This window comes from Pungitius pungitius, chromosome 2 (assembly GCF_949316345.1).
Source record: "Pungitius pungitius chromosome 2, fPunPun2.1, whole genome shotgun sequence".
Lineage (NCBI taxonomy): Eukaryota > Metazoa > Chordata > Actinopteri > Perciformes > Gasterosteidae > Pungitius > Pungitius pungitius.
The window spans coordinates 22861762-22879754 of NC_084901.1; the positions used below are offsets into that span (position 1 = coordinate 22861762).

The 17993-nt window shown below is 45.1% G+C and overlaps 1 protein-coding gene across 1 annotated transcript; it reads left to right on the top strand.

Annotated features, from left to right (window-relative positions):
• The first annotated feature begins 3615 nt into the window (after positions 1-3615).
• LOC134107198 (protein diaphanous homolog 1) lies at positions 3616-17140 on the top strand. Its single transcript, XM_062558744.1, has 11 exons — positions 3616-3757; positions 3975-4073; positions 4173-4267; positions 4742-4843; positions 5162-5401; positions 5935-6064; positions 6281-6405; positions 6515-6679; positions 7123-7252; positions 10567-10656; positions 16918-17140. The coding sequence occupies exons 1-11, from the start codon at positions 3616-3618 to the stop codon at positions 17103-17105; spliced, it is 1506 nt and encodes a 501-aa protein (XP_062414728.1). The 3' UTR covers positions 17106-17140.
• Positions 17141-17993: the final 853 nt, after the last annotated feature.

The following is a 17993-nucleotide window of genomic DNA, read 5'->3' on the forward strand; positions in this document are numbered from 1 at the left end:
GTTTCTAAACCAATTTTAGTTAAATAATATTCAATTTAGTTCAGTGTAGAAAATTCAAGCTGCAATTACACTGTTCATGCACCAGGGGAGCGCAAGGGAGCACACTCTTGGCCCCTCCCACATGCCCTCCCCCTGCATCCTGGCCCTCCCACATCCTGCCCCCGTCCCCCCTCCCCACTGCCACTCCCTGCCATCTGGTTCTATTCACACACGCACACACACACACACACAGAGTCAGGATTTTTCCTTTTTTTCTTATTTCCTTTCACAGTGGAAAAACAGGATGAAGGGGCTCTTTCAGACCTAGTTACCGTGGAAACCCCCTTATTCTTCTTCTGTCAAACTTGCTTACATTGTAACATACACGCACACACTCTTTTTAAAAGAATGACAGCATGTTGGACATTTAAAGTTTAAAGGGACCAAAGCTACAGCTGTCCTTCTGTCTGCCATAGTTTGGGCCCTCTGTTCGGTTTAGACAAAGGACTTCATGCCCCCCTCCCATTTTCTTATTCCCTTTTTACTACTACTAGTATAGCTTTCATAATGTAAACCTTCTAAAGTTCCCTGAGTTAGTTCTATGTTTTAAAGTTGGCAAAGGATGTGTTTGTGTCTTTGTGTGCTTCTTTTTATTGGGCAACCTCAGTCCTTTTTCCAAAGAAACTGCGCAACCCGTGGATGTTGATGTAACTATAAACCCTCTTCCCGGTCTCCAGATTAGACAATCTCCAGCCCTGGAATGCTGAATGGAAAAAAAGTTAGCTGGAAGTTAAATAAAGTAAATGTTGTGCATTGTTTCTATGTTGCCACCAGGGGGCTGGTAAAAACATATTTATATACAATGGAGCACAGCATCTGCAAGCTTTTAGTGGGTTAAAAATAAACCGCATGCACTCCGCAAGCGGGTAGTGGATTCACTAAAGGATGAAAACACTGCATGTAAAAACAAGAGAAGAGACTATGGAGTGGAGGCTGTGGATCCGAGTGGAAAGGAATCCACGTACCACACATTTCTACCTCTTATTTTTCTTTGTCCATCTGTGTCTATCCTTGTACTATCTGCCCTTTTTTTTCTTCTTTCTGTAAGCCTGGCTACCCATCACCTTCTCCACCACACATTTTGTCCTTTTAAGGAGTGGGAAGGGAATAGGAGGAAGGGGGGTTGAAGGATACACTCAGGCCCACTGACCGATAAACAGACTCCTCTTTGTGCTGATAGACACACACACACACACACACACACACACACACACACACACACACACACACAGTTATAGATTGACAGAGAACTCTGCATGACTTGGCTCGTGATCCTCTGCACCCCTCTTTCACCTCCTCTCCTCCTCCCTCTGCTTCTTTTTTTCTCCTTTCCCTAATTGAAAGCAGAAGTCAAATAGGAAGAATTTTGTTTTTTTCTTTCATGACACACACACACACGCTTTTTGGGCATGTGTGTGCGCACACACACACACACACATACACACATGCTCACAGCCCCCATCCTCATCATCTGTCAGTGCCAAGCAGCTGTTGGGGAGACGAGGGGGGAAGTGTGTGTGTCTGTGTGTGTGTGTGCGTCGCAGTGATTTCTTCCCACAAAAGGTGCTGCTCTTTGTATGACGGAAAAACAAAAAGGCAGCTGCGGCGATAAAACATGTGGATGTGAACATGTCGGCGAGTGCGTCCCGTCTAGCCATACGTGTGTTCTGCCTTCCCGATGGACTCCTCTCCTCCCCCACAGTGACTAAGTGTAACGTGGTGCAGTGGTCCATAGCCGACGCTAGAGGTGCCATCGGATCATAAATGAAACTAAGTCTGCATGTGGAAAACCACACAGCAGCCATTTTACAATCTGCACAGCAGACCCCATTTTATGAATCAGCCATAATGTGGCTGATTTCATTGGCTGGAGCGCAGCCGGCTGTATTTATGATGCACACGGATACACACACACTCAGACACATGCTCCCTCCGTGGCTCTACATCTATCTTAGATGCGGACTCACACACACACACTCACATGGGTGCGCAAAGTGACCTGTTGATGCCTTCACTGGGTCACTAGTCAAAATTGCCAGTCCATGATATTATTATATATTATAACTATCTGCGCTGTAGCATATGTATGTTGTCGCTTTGTCATTTATATTTGTGCTTTGTTTACAGATGTGAGCTCTTACACTTGTACTTGGTTCCTTTATTCCTCGCTAAATCTTTAAATTAACTAACTTTTCCTCCGGCTTTTTATATTGTACTTTCTTGAAAAAGTGGATTATTTCAGGGCCCGTTTGTGTCTCTGTCCCGAGGTGTTTATTTGTAGATGCTTGTCACTTCCTTTGAGTGTATCCTAACCTTTCAGCTGTGACTAATTGGGTTTATGTGTTTGTGTAAAGCTATCATGTGGTTTCCTCTCAGATGTCCTGAGAGATTTTCCTGTGTGTGAGATGGGCGACTTCCTGCCGTGGTTTCCTGCCCCGCAGCAGAGACCGCGGCCGGAGTGCTGGACACACAATAGTATTATTGATTCGTGGTAGCGATGCACACAGCTGATCTCGCTGATTATGGGACAAATTATATGCAAACGCTATAAGAACGGAGTTCAAAGAGACGAGATTGTCCAACTTTAGATACGAGTGATGGTTGATTATCAGAGAGGAGCTTCACACAGCTGAAATGAAACAATGGGAGTTATTGAGGCCACAGTCCACTGACTGACTGCTTTGTCCAAGAGGGTATGCTCTCAATGGAGGGATGAGAAGCTCATTAAGAGGCCCCAGACTGTCCGACTGATTGGCCTCTCACGTACAGACAAAGCCTGACCGGACATATGGAGGGAGGACTGATGGGTGACGTGTTCTGGTCTGTGTCTCAGTGCCGAACACGTACAGTGATGAATGTTGGTTGACTGTGGGACGAGGCGGCAGAGGGCCTGTGAGGAGGTGAGGAAAAGAAGAACCGGGGGTCAGGTGAAGTCCAGAAAGCCTCGTCTGCTGTAGTGAAAAACTCCGCTTGTGATGTCATTACGTGAGGTCACCGTCGGGAAGTGGAAACAGGTGAACTCGGCGCACGGGGGCTGCTTTGGCATTTGTATCATTTTGTCAGTGTGATTCATGCAGATACTGACAAAGGCCGGCTCTTACTCTGGCTGACTGTTTTGGCCATGGTGATTATTATTTCCTGCTACTGTCTGGTCTTAACAAAGATGACACACTGAGAAGGCCACAGATGGAATTAGACAACCTAAGGAGCGACTGGAAAAAATAACTAAGGGACAGGAAGTGGTTGAGGCATAGCTCATACCAAATGAGACAAATTGTTGCATTGAGACTTATACACTATATTGTTCTTGTGTCATGCCCATGAAGATAAGAGAGAAACTTCTCACATTGCTATTTGTCCGGCATCTTCATAAGATTATTGCGTCTCAGTGGTCAAACCCGTGTGCTTGTTCATCTTCCACTCTTAATTATCCCGGCCCCGCACACATGCTGACACATCTGTACAGTCACCACCCCGACCTTGTCAGATCAGCTTAATGTGATCTACTGTATATGAGTGCGTGCAGACTTTGAATGCCTTACAGCTGACAAACGTCCGACCGTATTCACCAGAACCATGTGCCGCCGGGGAGCTCTTTCCCCCGGTGTTGCAGGCCACGCGGTTCCCTCGTACCCCAAGGACACACGATACAATAACCCCGACACCTCCGTGACACCATACAGTTGGCAGGGGCTGAAAAATGTGAAGGCCGTGCCAAGTCTGTCAGTTTCTATAGCATCACATGGGCCTTCTGTCCGCCCCTCGTATCCACTTCTCTCGCTATTACACAACCACTGTGCTTCTTCCCTACATCATTTATATTCATATCCAGCTGTACTGGCCATCACACATACAACAAAACACTGAGAAATATGCTTCTGTGCTTTTCTGAATGTTACCATTCAACCTCCCCATTTTTTTATTCCCTTTCCCAGCCAAAAAGGAGCAGGATGGCGGAGATGAAAAGAAGCAGCTGCAGAAGAAGAAGGTTAAGGAGCTGAAGATTCTCGACTCAAAGTGCTCACAGAACCTCTGTAAGTCCACAGAGGCCCTTCTGTTTGAACGCATCCCAATGGCATCACTCTTTAAATGCATTCATGCTTACTGGATGTTAACTGTGTCTGTTCATACAGCCATTTTCCTGGGATCCTTCCGTGTCCCTTATGAGGAAATCAAGAACGCCATCCTGGAGGTTAATGAGAAGGTCATCACAGAGTCCATGGTTCAGGTATTATATCTTCTAATATGGTGTCGGTTCTCGGGTATTATTCCCCACATAGCTTTGAATAAATGAAGTGTATTGAGCTCATGGTACGCTCTCCTGATTGCCAGCCTCTCCCTTGGTTCTGCTGTTATGCGCCAAGTCTACTTCCTTGTGCGTCTGACATATTTTGGTAATAAATGATTCCTGATTCCTTGTGTCCTTCAAAAGGACACTTCTCATTTTATTCATTATCTCTGGCAGCGCAAGATTCGTCATACATTGAATCCTCAAGGCTAAGGCTCATTATCTGCACCTGCACACTGACTGTCCCTCGCATTGGGATACATAGAGGACATTTAGGTCCAGGGTCACTTCATCTGTCTTTGTGTTTTTTTGTCGACCTGCGTCTCACTAAAGGAATATGTTGGGACGCATGGTCCCAACATATTGGAGATGGTGATAGTCATGTAGAGTATATTCTGCTCTCCTTGTTTATAGAGCATGATCAAACTACTACCAGAAGCAGAGCAGCTGAATGTCCTGGCAGAGATGAAGGATGAATATAACGACTTGGCCGAATCGGAGCAGTTTGCAGTAGTGGTGAGAAAACTTACACACACAGGACAATCACACAAAACATAGTGTTAAAATTTCCAGCTGACTCGTACATGATCAACCACAAACTGGGCAAGGAAATCAGTGTAAAGGCAAATGAGTCATGTGAAATGTTGAAATACTCAAATAGTCATTCAGTCGTCAATACATTAGACACAGAAAACCCTCACGCTGTTCAACACAGACTGCTTTGTTCGGCTGTGACGGATGTGAGTAATGAAGGAAGCCCCCTTCGATCCCACATAACTACACACAAGCACACAATCTACGTGGCAACAAATACCCCTCCCTCTCTTTCTCCAGATGTCTGGTGTGAAGCGTCTGACGCCACGGCTCCAGGCCGTCCTGTTCAAGCTGCAGTTTGAGGAGCAGCTGAACAACATCAAGCCAGATGTGGTGTCTGTGACCGCAGCCTGCGAGGAGCTCAGTCAAAGCCAGAACTTCACCAAGCTGCTAGAGATCATCCTCCTTCTCGGGAACTACATGAATGCGGGCTCCCGCAATGGGAAGGCATTTGGCTTCTCCATATCATACCTGTGCAAGGTAAAAATCTGGTGGAGAGGTCACATACAACACAGAACAAACTGTGGGGGAATGTGCTTGAAAGTTCTGTAGTTTAAACTTTTGGGTACTTCTCGGAAGTCATGTGTGGCAACACTCAAGTATAATAATAATAGAAATGATGATTATTCTCAACAAAAACAAAGTAGCGCGAGTAAAATCATGTTACACTGCGATATTTACCAGTTTTATTTAGTTGAGTGACGTCAAATGAATCTAGACAACAGCAATGCTGGAATGTCTTTCCAATGCTATCTTTAGGCATGCCATGCAGTACACACAGATATGAACATTTAACTCTTTCCTCTGTACATTATTGTTCTTTTCGCTTCACGCTTTCTTTTATTGTGAAGAAGGCACAATGATGTGAGTGCAGAAATGTTAGAATTTTGGAAAACCTTCATCCTACTTGCTGTAACAGAAAAGTGCAGTGACAGCACACGGATAGATTGAACACTTTTGATCGATGGCCTTTTTCAGTGTGCCATTTTTAAATCAATCCTTCTCCCAATCAGCTGCGGGACACCAAATCAGCTGATCTCAAACAGACGCTACTCCATTTCCTCGCCGACGTGTGCCAGGAGCAGTATCCTGACGTCATGGGCTTCGCAGACGAGCTCATCCACGTTGAAAAGGCCAGCAGAGGTACATGGGAAACGTGATGGTCTTAAAAACCTCCATCCATATTATATTCATGCATACCACCCGCTGGTTACAAATTGTTGTCATCTTATTGATACAGTTTGGTCTAATTGTTAGAGTATGAAAACCCAACGGCCAGTTATAATATATATGTGTATATATATATATATATACATATATGTATGTAGGTATTCTTCATCATTCACATTTCTTCTGCAGTTTCTGCGGAGACACTTCAGAAGAACCTTGACCAGATGGGCCGTCAGATCAAAAACCTCAAAAAAGATCTGGAAACCTTTCCTCCCCCACAAAGTGACAAGGACCTTTTTGTGGAGAAGATGTCTATATCCTCTTTATTCAGTCAAACAAACAGACCTTATTGTCTTGATGTATGATTGTTGTCTCTCGCAGATACAGAGAGGTCTTCTATGTTCCTTAACAGCATGTCTCCACAGTTTTGTGGGTACCGCCGAGGAGCAGTTTGAGAAGCTGGATATGCTGCATAAGAATATGGAGAAGCAATACAGCGACCTGGGAGAGTTCTTTGTCTTTGACCCGAGAAAAATCTCCGTAGAGGAATTCTTTGGGGACCTCAACACCTTTAAGAACATGTTCCAGGTGTGTTCATGAGAATGACCCATGTGGAGTGTGACCTGAACGTGTGCCTGACCATACAAGAATCAACTCTTCCACGTACACTACACACACACACACACACACACACACACACGAGTGAAGTCAAAAGCAAATCAACCAGGAAGATAAATAAAGCCTGCACACATGTCTGTATTGACATAATAATGAGAGTGGCTCCATTATCAGTTTATAAATCAACTGTAAATAGGCCTTTTTGAAGGGCTCCCCTCAGAAGAATCACTGTGGGTAACTGCCCTCCATTAATTATGGAGTTATGTATACATACAGACATTATCACATACATCATATATTTGTCTTCTCGAAATCTCTGCTGTATTTTTTATTTTATTTAAACGTATCCACACCCAACACTCCTATTTAGCTTCCACACACGTCTGATGTCCTTCTGTTTGTCCCCGGAACAGCAAGCCGTGAAAGACAATCAGAAACGTAAAGAGACTGAAGAGAAGATCAAGAGGGCCAAGCTGGCCAGGGAGAAGGCAGATAAGGAGAAGGAGGACAAACAGAAGAACCAGCTCCTTGACATCAACGCAGGTCACTTATTGCTGGAACATATCTGTTTACCTCTTTGTGTGACTGAAAGCAGGAGAATCACCCCGTCTCTCAGTTTGTGTTCCCCTCAGACTCCAGTTGGGGGCAGTCAGAGTCCATGCTTTTGTGAATTATCTGTGTGTGTGTGTGTGTGTGTGTGTGTGTGTGTGTGTGTGTGTGTGTGTGTGTGTGTGTGTGTGTGTGTGTGTGTGTGTGTGTGAGGTTGTTCTTTCTATCACACACACACAATCAGTATTTATAGACCAGAGTAATCTAATGTTGATGACCTTGGTTTTTAAGCAAGCAAGTAGCAATAATCTGTACTGAGAGTGAGGACAAGGAGGATGTATATAAGCAACCGCCTGACCTCTTTTCACTCCTCAGGAGGACAGGGGATTTGTTTTCATAAACTTTTTATCACCACACTCTTCTATGAAATGCTGTTGTACTTGGAAAAATTCTATCAGCATATTCTCCTTGGTAACACACACACATTTTCACTCGCTCATCCTTGCATACATACAGTTCTAAAATCCTGCCCCGCAGACTGACATTTCTGCAAATTTGCTTTTCCCCCTTCCCTCAGAGTGTGACCTAGTTTCAGTGCATTCCTCCTCTCTCTGGCTACAGTCTTGTTTTCCTGGGACCCCACAGTCCAAATGTGCTGCAGCGTGTTACAAAATGACTACTAGTTGCTACTAGTTTCTTTTACCCGCTGTGATTGTTTCTGTTTTTCCTAGCCTACGTGTTGGAGAAGTGTTCTCGCACTTTGTGTGTTTTTCAGACTGTATTTGTGTGTCAGCTTTAAACTCCTTTTACAAGAAGTCCTTCCAGCCTTTCTCCGAGTCGTTTAAAGGGCACTTAAAGACGCAGCAATCACAGAGGCTCCGCTCTGAATGTTTAGTGTCTGTGTTTAAAGTATGGAGTAAACATTTTGTGGTAGCGAGTGAGGTAGTCAAGTTTCCCTGCTCAGCCTCTAGAGACATGCACAGATGCATCACAATAGTGCTTCAAAGATGAGTGCGTGAGTGGGCTGGAGATTATTTACATACAGGTGGTGAATTTGACTGACCCCGTAGCCCAGAGTCATTCAACACCCTCCTATTTAAATGAAACCACACACAAATCTGCCATGGACACACCTGGTCTTTGTGCTCTATTTGTTTAGAAGCATCATTCACTATACAAAGGTTGTTTTCAGCAGCTAGACTTTTGCATGCTCCCTTTTTATCTTTCGATTCCCCACCCTTCAACTCACATACCCTCACTATCTCACAAATGCCTTTGTGGACGTAATGTACCAGTTGTTGATGAAACCCTCGAAGGTTAGTGCGTGTTTGCACTTTGTGGCCTTGTCATTCCTATGTGAGTCAGACAGAGGGGCGCTGATTCAGTGCAGCCTCGGCTTGGTGAACAAAGGGTTCCACAACTTGGTTTTACTCTACTTTATTTGGCTCTCATGAAACATAGAAGTTCATGGTTCAGACTAGTGCTACAGGATCCCTCCCCAGCTGTCATACACTCATCTTTGGAAACGTGCCGGACTACTAAGCCAATGACCCTTCCTCATTTCCACAGCTAGGTGTCAGTACTATCGGTAAGAAACGATGGGTGATGCTGTGTGCTTGGGTCTAGCAAACCTTACACGCCCACAGAGATGCTGGTATGGGAACAGCCACTTGGAGTGCTCGCGCTCTACGCAGAGAGCGAGTGGGAGAGAGAAGAGTGTGGGGGAGGGAGGCGGGGCGGTAGGGCAGCAGATGCTCTCTTGAGGATTAGACCGTGTTGTTGTTCTTATAGAAAAGGAGGTAAGGAGCAGAGGAGGAAAGCAGAGGGGATGAGATGGGATAAGTCCGGTAGCGTCCCTCGCTGCAGGCCACTGGGAGGAGGGGAATGATTAAGGCACATTAGCAACATCCACATTCTGTCTCCGACCCGCTTGGACGCTTTTCTTCGAAAACTCCTCCCCCCCCTCCCCCCTTTTGTCTCTTGTTATTGCTTTTTGTTTTAGCTCCTCTTGTTATTTTTGTTTGTTTTAACTTATCATCTCTGTGAATGTTTCCATTCACATCCCCCTCTGTTGTTTGTGAACGTCCATTAGGGGTGCTACTGCTCCACACAAGATGGTGTGTGTGTGTGTGTGTGTGTGTGTGTGTGTGTGTGTGTGTGTGTGTGTGTGTGTGTGTGTGTGTGTGTGTGTGTGTGTGTGTGTGTGTGTGTGTGTGTGTGTGTGTGTGTGTGTGTGTGTGTGTGTGTGTGTGTGTGTGTGTGTGTGTGTGTGTGTGTGTGCGTGCGTTTGCTTGCTTCACCACTAGTATAACCCAACCACTTGATTAGAGTAAGGAAACTGGCCAGATGTGTTTCCCCGGAAGAAGGAAAAAAATGGGCTCCCTCCCTGTGAGTGTAGTTCCAGGATGTGGACATTGAGGGGTGTATGTGAGCTGTGGAGTGTGTGGGGAAGACTTTCTCTGGCATGATGGGTGAGACCACAGGCCATCTGCTCCATGGCTTAGTGCAGGATTAGATATTCTGTGTGTTTGGGGGTTGGGGAGGTGACGACATAAACCTTTAACCCCACCTCACTGGCCCCTTTTTTTAGACCCCTCTGTCTCTTTTCAAATAGAAATAATTAAAACCATCTGCCTGAGTGCTGAGATGAGTCACTGAATCCTGTCTAGAAAACAAGCCACACACACACATATAAACTTGTACACACAGCCAACCTTGCCATGTTGTCTCTCACCCCTGCCTGCCATATACACCCCTATTCTCTGATCTCTGATTTAAGACTTTGGATAAGCACTGTAAAAACGGTCCCTGTTCCCATGAAGAGATACATGGTTAATTTTCAGTCGGCACCCTTTTAACTGAAAGCCCAAGTTACACATCCCTGAAAAGTTTGCTCCTTTTAATGGGTGTGTCTCTAATAAGGCTGTGTTTGTGTGTTTACAGAAGTTTCCTCCCAGAGACAGCTCCATATAGCTGCTAGCAGAGACAGTTGCTGATTTAGGTCACTTCCTATCTGGGTTAATGCACTTTAGCTAATTTTCCAACGTGACCATGTGGCTGCTAAATAACCTCCCCGCCCACGCGTGTTTTGGCATGTTCATAAGGAACAGTTATAGGTTAGAGGGCTCACGAAAACCAATAATCACTCCCCCTCTGTCGGGAAATACGTCAGGGCTGTATTGATTTTAAAATAACATGGTTGCGATGTGTGTGTGACATTCGTAAAAGTTTAAATGTGCCTCCACATATAGTTTGATCCCAGTGTTCTTTTGATGCATTGCTGACGTGGTGGATGCTGTGTTTTACAGAGGGGGATGAGACTGGTATCATGGATGGCCTGTTGGAGGCACTGCAGTCCGGCGCTGCTTTCAGGAGAAAGAGAGGACCACGACAAGCAGGTACTCACTCGTACACCAGGAAACATGCAGCTGTCCCAAAGTGTCACGTGTTCCCTCATCTACAGATTCCTGTTTCCTTCCACACACACACATACGCACTTTTAGGTACAATATGATACTCATTTGTTTCATACCCCTCTTTCCTCTTTTTCTGTCAACACACAACCACAGATTTGTGCTCCTCATGTCTCCACGTCCCATCTGCTGCATGGCCCAGAGGCTTTGGGTGGTGATAGTATTTGGTGGCCATGGTTACCAATGGCTGGCACAATGACAAAGGAAGGAGGGCGGGCTGAGGGGTGGGTGTGGGCAGGGAGACGCTGCAGAGGAGCAACTGGGCAGGGTGTGGCCGTGGAATGGGAATTCATGAGGTGGATGAATCAGTGTGTGAGTTGACCGTTTAAGGAAATGAAATTAGTGATCGGTCAATAGGCAAAACAAATTTGAACGGGTTAAAGAATGAAAAAATGCTGTCATCGTCAAATAAGAAATATATCATTTCACTTATTTTTATGTAAGCTGTGAAATCCTGGCTCACTAGAATAATCAAATCTATAATATCACAAACATTCTACCGAAAATCTTTCTTTCCACTTCTTCTTGGAACTCCGAAAAATGTCCGCTATGTTTTTGTGATTACTGGGGCAGCCAGAAGTGCACTTCCCGTATGTGAGCACAGTCTGGATTGTTGATCATTCAAACCACTGGAGACCAGCCAGTAATGTGGTGAGCTTCTGCTGTGTCCCACCGCTCCATCCAGCTCGCGTACTGAATGGATACCAGAGTCTTCTTCTCCCTCGCTTTTTGTTAATTGTGTGTTTAATGTGTATTTGTATGACCATACAAATGAACATGAGGCAGTCTGAGCTTTTTTGATAGAGACCTGTAACGTGATACTGCGTGCTAGGAAACGTGTGTGAAACCATGTGAGCCCATTAACTCGGGGGGAGAGAGCCTGTGTGTGTGCATGTGTGCGCTTGTTCTCATGCATTCATGTGTGGGTTGAGTATTCACACATAACACAGGCTGGGGAAGAGTGAGTGCAACCCAATACCTCCTTCATTAAAAGCCAGATGTGAAGCGGAGCTCCAGAGTGCAACAGAACCAGAGCATAGTCTGCACTTTGTTTTTTTCTTCCTTTCTTTTTTTTTTACTGTTTTGTGGTTTCTTTCATCTTTCTTTTTTTCATTCGCCAAATGCATTTTTATAGCCTGTTAGTCTGAAATGTCCATAAAAAGGAAACGGGGGTTATAACAAGTGGGGGTCAGTGATCCACTAAGTCACAGTGAGTACACCTCTAAGTGCAGCAAAGTTTCTTTCATCACAGAGTGCTACTTTCACCACTAAAGTGAAAACAGTTTTAAAGGGGAGATGGGAGGGGGGGGGGGAGAAGCCCTGTGTGAGAGAAAATGAGGCCCACTTGAGGGCTCACTCAGTCCCCCATAATGCTGTTTGGCCACCTCGCTTTCCAAACAGGAAATACCTTCCAGTGTGTTGGAGAGGAGAGAGGGAGAGAGGGAGAGAGGGAGAGAGGGAGAGAGGGAGAGAGGGAGAGAGGGAGAGAGAGAGGTAGAGAGGTAGAGAGGGAGAGAGGGAGAGAGGGAGAGAGGGAGAGAGGGAGAGAGGGAGAGAGGGAGAGAGAGAGAGAGAGAGAGAGCCTTCCTCCCTCTGTGGTAGGAAAAAAGAGGGGAAAATAAAAGTGGCTGCATGTATCACATCTCCACTCGGTGCATTCTCCCCCCCCCCAAAAAAAGTTTAGGCCGTGGCTTTTTGGGCAATTTTGGTTAAAGGTTACATTTTTTCTTCACGTATGTTTAAAGGCCTCGCCTTTCCAGTTACCCACACTGCTATGGACACCCTCTGGAAGTGCACAATGCCAGTGTGTCTGATGGTTGAGTCACATGTCCTAATTCAATCCGGACTGTGGCGCCAGAGGCAGCATGATTAAGAACACGCTTCTATCCAGCTCATGTATGCACAGGCCTTTATTTTGTGTATAATATATCCATAATATGTAATAATTTGATCCAATTTTCTGCATACACAGTAAAATAGATCCAGAACATATGACACAAAATGTGACTTATTTTCTTTGGGCCTGTAATATTGTTACAAAACCCACAGTAAGAAGGAGCCACAGCTCATGGAAAAACACAAATTACTATTATTATTACCCTTTCTTTAAATATTGGTATATACAGCTAGAAGATTTTTTAAAGGTAGCATCATGTTTTTTCTTATATCTCACTGATAATGAGATATAATATGTCACGGCCCTAGGCCAGTTAAACCAGTTGCTCATCTACTTTCACTGTGACCTCTTTTCCGTGCAGATCAAATACTATTGATTCTTACACTTGTGTTAATGGCTGATCAGATGTTACATACTGAGTGTTAAAAACATTTAAATTTGTCTACATTTAATGTTTTAACTTAAATAATAATAATAGTTAAACCTACATCAATCAGATTTAAGAGACACGATGTCCACTGACATATATTAATCTTATCCTTATTCTGTGGTTGTGTATCTTTAACATGTAAACAACATTATTGTGTTAATATTTCAGTGTTCTAAAGAACCACTATGGAGCAAGCCAGGGTCTGCATTACGGGACGTGTGTCCCGCTCCTTTCTTTCTTCTCTTCACACCTGTGTCCACCGTAAACGTCGACTTTGTGTTGAAGGGCCCATTGAGTGTGCAGTCGCGCTTTTTGTGTCACAGCATTGGGACTGAATGGAAAGCCACGAGGCTATGGAGGCTATATACCGCCTCACCTTTGACCTGCACCTCAGCTCACTGTGTGTGTGTCTTTGTGCTGGTTGTGTTAAATGAGAGGACTGCATGGGGTGTCCTCAGCTGTCTGTCTAACCCCCCTCCTTTAAACCCATAGACAAAATGCACACACCAGATGCTTGCATGCCAATACAAAGACACATGGAAGCGTGCGTACCCATGCATGCACCCAAACAGAGACGTTACGTTCAAGAGGATACAGTTTTTCATAGTTCTTCGCTCTCAAACTGTGAGTCTCTGCTTGAGATTGTAACTTATTGTCTGTCTACGTCTACACAGCTTGGCTAAATCAATCAATGCATGTGTTTAAAGCAATATATGGGCACTCGTGTCTGTGTGTGGAGGAATGATGTGTTCAAAGTGTGGACCCATCTGTTGGGTCACGACCCAGGCACAGCAACCTATCGCAGTAGCAACTAGGTACAAAGCACCAATCACAACAGAGGGACATGGATAAACAGGATGGCAACAAAGGAGGCACACGCTGGCACCGCAGACAGTCTGCTCCTACAAATAAATAATAAAAAAACCTATAGAGATCTTTGCTGCCCCAGATGTTCGCATAAATACATACACACACACACACACACACAGGAAGAGATAATTCAGACTAATAGAAGTCATTATCAAGCCCCACACATGCACCAGTTGAGCCTATCGGGGCACATGAAAGACGAAAGGCTTACACATCAATACCAGCACCAGACACAAGCCGGCAGTGGCTCTAGATGACGTCACCATTTCCCACAGTCCTCCAGTGCAGAGCTGCTGTGTGTTACGCAGCGATTCCTGAGGAGGGCGGTGTGAGTCCCCGTTTAGCCGGAGACGCTGAAGGAGGTCCATCCTTCCTCTGCAAACACACCATCGCGCTCGTAATGGCGCCGTTACATGTTGTCATGTGACCGGGGGCTTTGCGGCAGCGGCTGTTGCTGACTATGAGCTTAGAAAAGAGAAGATGGCTGCTTCGCTGTTGGTCACACCAATGCAGAGTTCATGCTCACTAGGTTGCGGTGCGTGCTTTGTGCGGGTTAGAGACACTTTGTGCCTCACCAAGGCCTCTGGTTCTTGGAAGCTTGTCGTCTTCGGCTGCCTCAAACTTGCATTGCTGCAAATCCGCTCCTCTGCTATCTTGTTTTTCTTTATTTTGCCCTCATGAGGTCGACACACTTGCATGCTGTACAACAAAGGGCTCTTTCCCTCATCAGACAGTCATTATTCAGTCTCCTGGAGTGTAATGTGTTACAGATGATCTTTACGCCTCTGATTGCACCCTCAATGTGCAAACACATTGGTTCAGCAGTAAGCCGTCTTTGTTGTGAGTCCCGACGTCTCGTTTATACACTGCGGGCTTCCTGCCAAGTACATGGATCATTTAGTCAACATCACAGCGAGTTTCTGGATACACATCCCGAGTGTTTCCTGTGTTTGTAGAGCCACGGGTCAAAGGGGTACTTTCACAAGGTTGAGAGGCTTGCAAGAGATGGATTAAAACATTAAAATAAAGAGTGGTCAAAATCCCAGCGTTATGTTTCATCATCTAAGGTTCTCAGGCTTTAGACGGCTCCTTCCAGACCCACGTGTGTCTTTGTGCAAATACGTCATGACAAAAGAGGACTTCTGAGATGTTCGTCTCCCCTGAAAGCTTCATTTTATTTACTTTCCATTGAATTGCAACTTCTCAATTACCAGCCTCAGGTGTACTCTTATAAGATTGAGTCTGGTGATACTTAATAATTTGTTGCTGCACAGAGCCCTCAATCAACCAAAGGGCCGAGCTGTTCATGAAATCTAAACCTTTGTTGTTTTGAAATGAAATACATATGTGTACATTTCCAGTCAAAGGTTTGGACACTCTCGTTGAATGAGAATGTGTCCAAACCTCCTGAATAGTATAAGTGCAGATAAGATGTTCATTACTTTAATCTGCTGGTTTCTTTCTTACTTCATCTTTTCCCTCTGCTGCATACAATGCAACAACCCTGTGATACTCCTCGCTGTCTTCTCTCTCCGGAGGAGGAGGAGGAAGAGAGGAGCTGGGTTGACAGCCTTTGAAGAGCTATTCTCTGCGTGGTTTTATTTTTAGGACTCGCTCGGCACACAGTGCACATAGAATGACACCCACACTGACTCGCACTCTTTTGCCTCATTTTGGGGACATTTACATAATTTCTAATTAGTACGTATATGAACTGAAATATGAGCGAAATGGACAAAAATAGATGTGCAGGACATACTTGAGAGTTGACTGAGCGATAGAGAATCTCTGAGGAAACGGAGTGAAATGGTAACCTGACTGTGCAGCCGTCCGCTCCCATCAGTCCGGCTGAGTTTCACACATACAGAAGACGAGTAATCTGTGAAATTGAGAAACCAAATCTTCTCCTCTTTCTCCCCAGACTCTATTGTGTCTTTGTCACAGCTAGTTCTGGAGACCTGTTAGGTAACTTTTGTTTCTGTGTGTTGTGTTTTCCCCTCTGTCAAATATTGGTTTGTCATCTGCGCTCCACCCTTCATTTGCATGTGTATTGCTGTTGGTTTGCATCATGACCTTGTTGGATCGATCTTTTATTTCTCATCAGTAGGAAGAGGAACACATTACGTCAATGTTTGTGCGCGTGCTTATAACAAATGTGTCCTGTGCTGACGTCAACCCTTTATTTATACCCTCTCAGTTGTGAACATACATAGACAAGGCAGAACCCGACATCCAAACAATCTCCCACTGACCTATATTATTCAAAATGGCCGCTGCTGCACAGCACGCATCCCACGCAGGAAACTGAAACGTAAAGGATGCAGACAGAAGGCGAGATAAGGGCAAGGCTACTGCTAGTATGTGTGTGCGTGGGAGGAGGAGGATGTAGCGGAGTAAGCAGGTAGAAGAATAAAAGAGGCAGCATCTGTGCATCTCTCGTCTCTCCTCACTGCTTTCACACTGTGTCTGGGATCCGTTCTACTGCTTCCTTCCAGCTGAGGCCTCCTTTTTCCTCTATTTCTCAATCCATGTTTGTCTCATTTTCATCCACCTGCATGCCTGGTGGTGTCTCACCCTTCGTCCTACCGCTTTCCCCTCTGCCCTTTAAACGTTAATTGCCACTCCCTCTTCATCTGAATGTCCGCCATGCCGCGTATGTCTTCACTCGCTTTAAGATCAGGTTGAGTCTAAGCCGGCACTGGCAGGATGTCTCATTAATCCACACACGTACTCGCCCACATACTATTAAGCCCTTTCTGTTTTTGTGTGTCTCATTAATGCATGTCTCTGTGTTTTGGTAAGAAATGAGGCATCTCGCTTGTTTCATTGTTCGTTGTGGTTATTACTCTGTTTGGCTAATTGAGGTTTGTTTTTGCACAAACCCCAGATGTTTCCCATCACGGCATGTGCTGACATATCTGTATGGACTTCATCTGCTATGAACATGACATGTTTTGATCTTACTAACTCATCATTTCTCTTTTCTCAGCCAACCACAGGCGAGCTGGTAACGCAGTGACCAGCATCCTGGCCAAAGAGCTGATGCAGGAGGGCACGCCCTCGTCCAGCAAACAGCCCGCCAAGAAGAAGCAGTCGGATGAGAAGGAGGAGCCTAAGCTAGAAGGCGCGCAGTCTTTAGAGGAGTTACTGGACTCTACTTTGTCTCGCTCCAATTAGGCAGACGGGAAGGTTTTTTTTTTTTTTTTTTTTTACTCACTGTCTGTGATATAAAAACACAGATGTATTTCGTAGCCATTCCAGGAGCCAATATCAATGTGAGATTATCTGACAGGAAACAGCCCGGTGCTTGTCAGAGGTCGAGCCCTGTCCCAACGGGATCATCTTTAAGGGAAGCGTTGACTGCGTCTTCAGGGAGGGGCAGAGGAGGAGGGCAGGCCTCACACCTCTGCTTCTGGTTTCTTTGCCACTGTCGGAAAGATTGAATTGCTTCAGCATGTGCACATATCTGTTCACCTATATTTGTCTTTTTGACTTTATTCACCTGTTGTCGGACAATGGCCAGCTTCAGCAGTTCCAATGGCTGGAGAGGACCCCCCCCCCTTCCCCCGTCTTGGTGTTTTTTGTTTTCCAAATCCTAAATGTAGGTTTGGAATGTCTGAAATTTGGCATTTCCTGCTGATCCTTCATAACGTTTTCTCTGGATGGACCATATTGCGCTTATTCACTTATTCACTTTTTTTAATCCCATGACACCTTGCATTGTAATCGTGCTATACTGTACGTTACTGTTTGTAATTGTTGATCACTTTTGCTCTGTTATTGAAAAAAGTGCCACCAATACAAATCCACTCTTGTCATTTCACTCCCCGGTTTGGTCCACTTCACATTGGGCTGCTTTGTGGGAGAGGAAGCAGCAGTCATCCTCACCTGGGTTTTGTTTTATTTTCTACTGAGAAGGGATTTTGTTCACTGGTGTGCATGCCTAAGATGGAATTCACATAACGATTGAGACAATTTAAACAAAGCTACCACCTGTGCCCAGATAACGTAACCATGCTCGCACCCGTTGACATCAACATTCTCATTAACGCCGGGGAGCGAAGT

Bases quoted from the DNA above. Each gene is read 5' to 3' on its own strand.
- LOC134107198 (XM_062558744.1), top strand. From the start codon at position 3,616: ATGTGCCGCCGGGGAGCTCTTTCCCCCGGTGTTGCAGGCCACGCGGTT. The intron at 5,402-5,934 runs GTAAAAATCTGG...TCTCCCAATCAG, and splicing joins CCATATCATACCTGTGCAAG to CTGCGGGACACCAAATCAGC. The intron at 10,657-16,917 runs GTACTCACTCGT...CTCTTTTCTCAG, and splicing joins GAGAGGACCACGACAAGCAG to CCAACCACAGGCGAGCTGGT.